The 4,233-nt window shown below is 31.7% G+C and overlaps 1 protein-coding gene across 1 annotated transcript; it reads left to right on the plus strand.

Moving 5' to 3' along the window:
* The first annotated feature begins 260 nt into the window (after nucleotides 1-260).
* On the plus strand, nucleotides 261-1,086 carry LOC114259252 (heavy metal-associated isoprenylated plant protein 28). Its single transcript, XM_028199263.2, has 2 exons — nucleotides 261-384; nucleotides 791-1,086. Exons 1-2 carry the CDS (start codon nucleotides 261-263, stop codon nucleotides 1,084-1,086), a joined length of 420 nt encoding a protein of 139 aa, XP_028055064.1.
* Nucleotides 1,087-4,233: the final 3,147 nt, after the last annotated feature.

Consider the following 4,233-nt stretch of genomic DNA (forward strand, 5'->3'; position numbering starts at 1 on the left):
GAAATTTTGGGAATTGGAAAAGAGAGACTTAAAGTGGTCATGCATATCCCTTCTTTTCCAGGGAATCTAGTACTTGTGTGTGTCTTCTGCTTTTTTCCATGAGGATTAGCAAAACATGTCATGGCTGCTTTTTTAGAGTCGTATATATATATAGCAAACCACCTTCAAGTTTTCAAAGGCAATAATAATATCAACTGCCAAAACAACAAGAACAGAATCAAGAGAGAGTTGGGTAATGATCTACTATTTTTGAGATTGGCATGGCAAACTTGCAAATTGTTCTTTCAACCAAGACTGTAGAGGCACAATATGTGGAAATGAGGGTGCCTCTCTATTCTTATGGGTGTGAGAAGAAAGTCAAGAGGGCTTTATCACATCTCAGAGGTAAAAAAAAATTAATCAAAATCTGGTTGAACTTATCAACAACGTTAAGTCAAAGTAAAGAATTGGGGATCGAAATGTGTTGAAGCATGTAGTTTCTATTCATTTGGAGAACTTCATTACTCTATGAATCAATTCTTTATTTTAGAAGAACCTATTTTTATGAATAGTTTGTAGCCATTTGTCATATCATCATGACTTATTTTAGCAAATTGGAAATGTCATATTCTCATTTGACTATGCATTAGTGAAATCGTCATAATTTATGGACATGATATTTGAAGTGAGAAGTTTGATATCGTCATCTCATTTTGGTTCTATTACCCTACAAACAGTTTAACAAAGCTTTGTTTGGATATTTGATTATTTCATTTTCAAATGAACCGTATGTGTTGTATTAATCATGCAGGTATATACTCTGTAAATGTGGATTTCAATCAACAGAAAGTGACAGTGTGGGGAATATGCAACAAGCACGATGTGCTAACAACCATGAGGAAGAAGAGAAAAGGAGCTTGTTTTTGGAACCCAGAAGACAATAATGTTGTAGACATAGAAATGGAAGAATCACAACCACCAACGCCACCATCACCACCCTCTCTTGCTCTTCGACGCTCCCTGCAGCGTTCTTTTACTCTGGAAAAGGCTCGGTCTCTCACCTTGAAAGCATGGAAGAGGGTCTTCATCAGATCCAATTCATTTTAAAGTTAATCTAATGAACCAAACAAAGAACTAAAAATGAATGTAAATTTGATCCTTCAATGTGTTTGTGTTGTGGTGTGTAAATTGGGTCTTTACTTTAAGCCACAATTTTTGACTTGTTTAGCAAGCTTTTTGTCATCCCCTTCAAATTTGAAGCAATGGTCAGCATGAGTGTGCGCAAATTGTTACTTGCTAGTGATGGTATATTAGACGTTGAACATATCCATCCCATGAACATATCCATCCCATCACTTGATCCATTTGTCTATAAAAGACCATGTCAGGTGTAATTTCAAAAATATGTTTCTATTACTATTATTATTATTATTATTATTTTTTTTTTTTTGGGGGGGGGGGGGACTTTTTAAAAAAAAATTTAATAAAAAAAACTTAGAAAAGTTAATTTGTTTAGTAAATGTTAAAAAATATTTTTTATTAGTATTTTTTTTTTTTTGGATTATTTTCAAATATTTATTTGTATGATCATTGGGGAAGGCTACATGGAGGAGCAGAGTATTGATGGTTGATAACAGTTAAAAAAATATAAGATGAGAAATAAATATTAAATGTGATATTTTAGAATTTTAATCTTGTTATATTCAAGATAAGAAACTTAAATATACTAAGGGCTGGATCCACATATAGCAAGACTCGAACATTGACCATTTTGTTGAACTTAGGTTATTTATGAATACATTATTCTCTTTACAAAGGGAGAAAAAAAAAAACACATTTAGAAAAAAAAAACACAAAAAAAAAATAAAATAATACTGGTTCTTTAATATGATATAACAATTTAGTCTACTAACCCCAAAAGTTATTTAAAAAATGACTTAAAAATACTGTTGTTATCATATGTCATAACAAATCTATTGTTACCAACTTATATCCGCTCCTTCAGCAAGTCAAGTGACATATAATGATAGTGTTTTTTGAGTCATTTTGTATGTAATTTTCTAGACTTTTTAAATTTTTTTTTTCTCCTGGAATCACTAATTCCATAACAATCGTAGTAATCCAAAAAAAAAAAAAAAAAAAAAAAAACAGAGAAGAAAAAAGACAAAAGACAAAAGACAAAAGAAAAGTCAGATGGTTAGGATAGACGCAGAAAATAGTGAGAGGGGGTCCCAAATGGTTGTTGGGTTGGATGAGGTCGGCCCACGGAAACTTTGGAGGCTTAGCTTCATCCATGTTAAAAGGTGAACAATTACAAGAAAGTGATTGCAAATTCACATCTATATATCATTTTTTTTCTGTCTTTTTTTACTTTTTTATAGGAGTGTTCGTTGTTTGGATTTGGACGATTTGTTGATCGGTTTGGACCCGTCCGTATCTATACGGTTTGGGAAAAAGACAACTTGCAACCGCCCGCAGTGCGGTTTGCAATTTGTGCGGATAGAGTTTGCAGATGTGCGGACAGTTGCGGGCGGTTTGCGGATTCAACTTTTTTCTTTAAAAAATTATTTTTGATTTTCTCCCCATTTTCTAAAATTCTCTAACATCAATAATTAATGAATTAAAACTTATGAAATTAAAAACACAACAAAATCAATTCATAACAGAAACAAATCATTCAAAATCTTAAATCAAATCATAAACTAACACAAGTACATATTTCAAAGTTCTAAACTATAATTGCATATTCATTAAGGAATTTAAAATTTCAAATCACACTTCATCCGAGACAAGTTCAATTATGTAACAATAATAATATGATCAGTATTTATTCAGTTTCAGTTGATATAATACTATTAACAAATGTAATGTTAGAGTAAGTTTAAAGAATAAATGGTATTTTGTTTTGGGCAAAAATATCTAGGTAGGATATAGGAATGAAATCAACGGTTAAGATAAAAAAAAATAATAAATAATAAATAAAAGTGCCAGCGGTTTCTTGCGGGTGCAGGTTAAACCTGCAACCCGCCCGCAACCCTCAAATATGCCATATTTCAAAACCTGTAACCCACCCGCAACCCTCAAATATGCCATATTTCAAACCGCATCTGCCCGCATTGTATTTGCGAAACAGTCCATTTGTATGCGGGTTGGATGGGTTGGACGATTTTAGTGGATCGGATAAACCGTTGTCCATCCCTACTTTTTTTATATCACTGGATTCCTTTTATCAATTACTTAATAATTAACTCTAAACAAGAAAATCAATTATAAGTATTCATGTAAGAGTAATATAAAGTAATGATATACAATATTTCTCTAAAATTATTAGGTGATTCTAAAATAATATGTAATACTATTTACGTGATACTTTTAATAAATAAAAGTTTACAAAATACATTGAATGGATGATCTTATCTTTCAATTACATAATAAGAATGAGTAAGTATTATCTCATTGATTATAAATACCAAGTAAACAATGTTACAGTAGACTATTGAATAGTAATTCTCAATAAATCTAGTTACTTAGAAAATAAATTCATAATTTTTTTTTGTTGAAAATGTGATTGTACCATTAAGATTGAATCAATGTATTGTAGAATACATTTATCTAATAAATTTGGATTATTTGTGAGTAATAATGTTAGAGTAATTATCGTGATTCACACGTTAGGAGTTAAAAGTAAGTTTAAAAAAAAAAGAAAAAAAAAAAAGAAGAAGCTAAAAGTAGAAAAGTAAAAAAGTTAAACGTGCTCCATTCAAATTACGCGCAAGCTCCCATGGGACTAATTACAACGCACAATGCAAACCACAATTTCATTATATTATATTATTATAATAATCAAATCAAAGTTCAGAAACTTCAAAGTACCAGCCAATAAAATTAGGCACCTCAATCCCATTATTATTTTCAACACACACAACACACATATATAGCATTTTATATCTTGCTTCATGTATCGAGTCCACCCCACAAATTCACTTCTCTCTACACAAGAAGACACATTCAAGTTCTCTGGACCAACCTCATCCCCTTAAAGAGTTTTAGAGAGAGAGAGAGAGAGAGAAGAAGATGATAAAGGTGGGGATGGTGGTGGAGCTGTTGGAGGAGTACAGGGTGGTGATAGCAAGGTTGAGAGAGCGACTTTTGCTATCAAGACGTATGAGAATGAATGTTCAGTTTCTGAGGAGGAGTAACACTATTACTGCTCAACAAGACTCTTCTTCTTTCCTTGTTTTCTTCTGATCAAAT

This window comes from Camellia sinensis, chromosome 8 (genome assembly GCF_055761805.1).
Source record: "Camellia sinensis isolate YWXY chromosome 8, ASM5576180v1, whole genome shotgun sequence".
Lineage (NCBI taxonomy): Eukaryota > Viridiplantae > Streptophyta > Magnoliopsida > Ericales > Theaceae > Camellia > Camellia sinensis.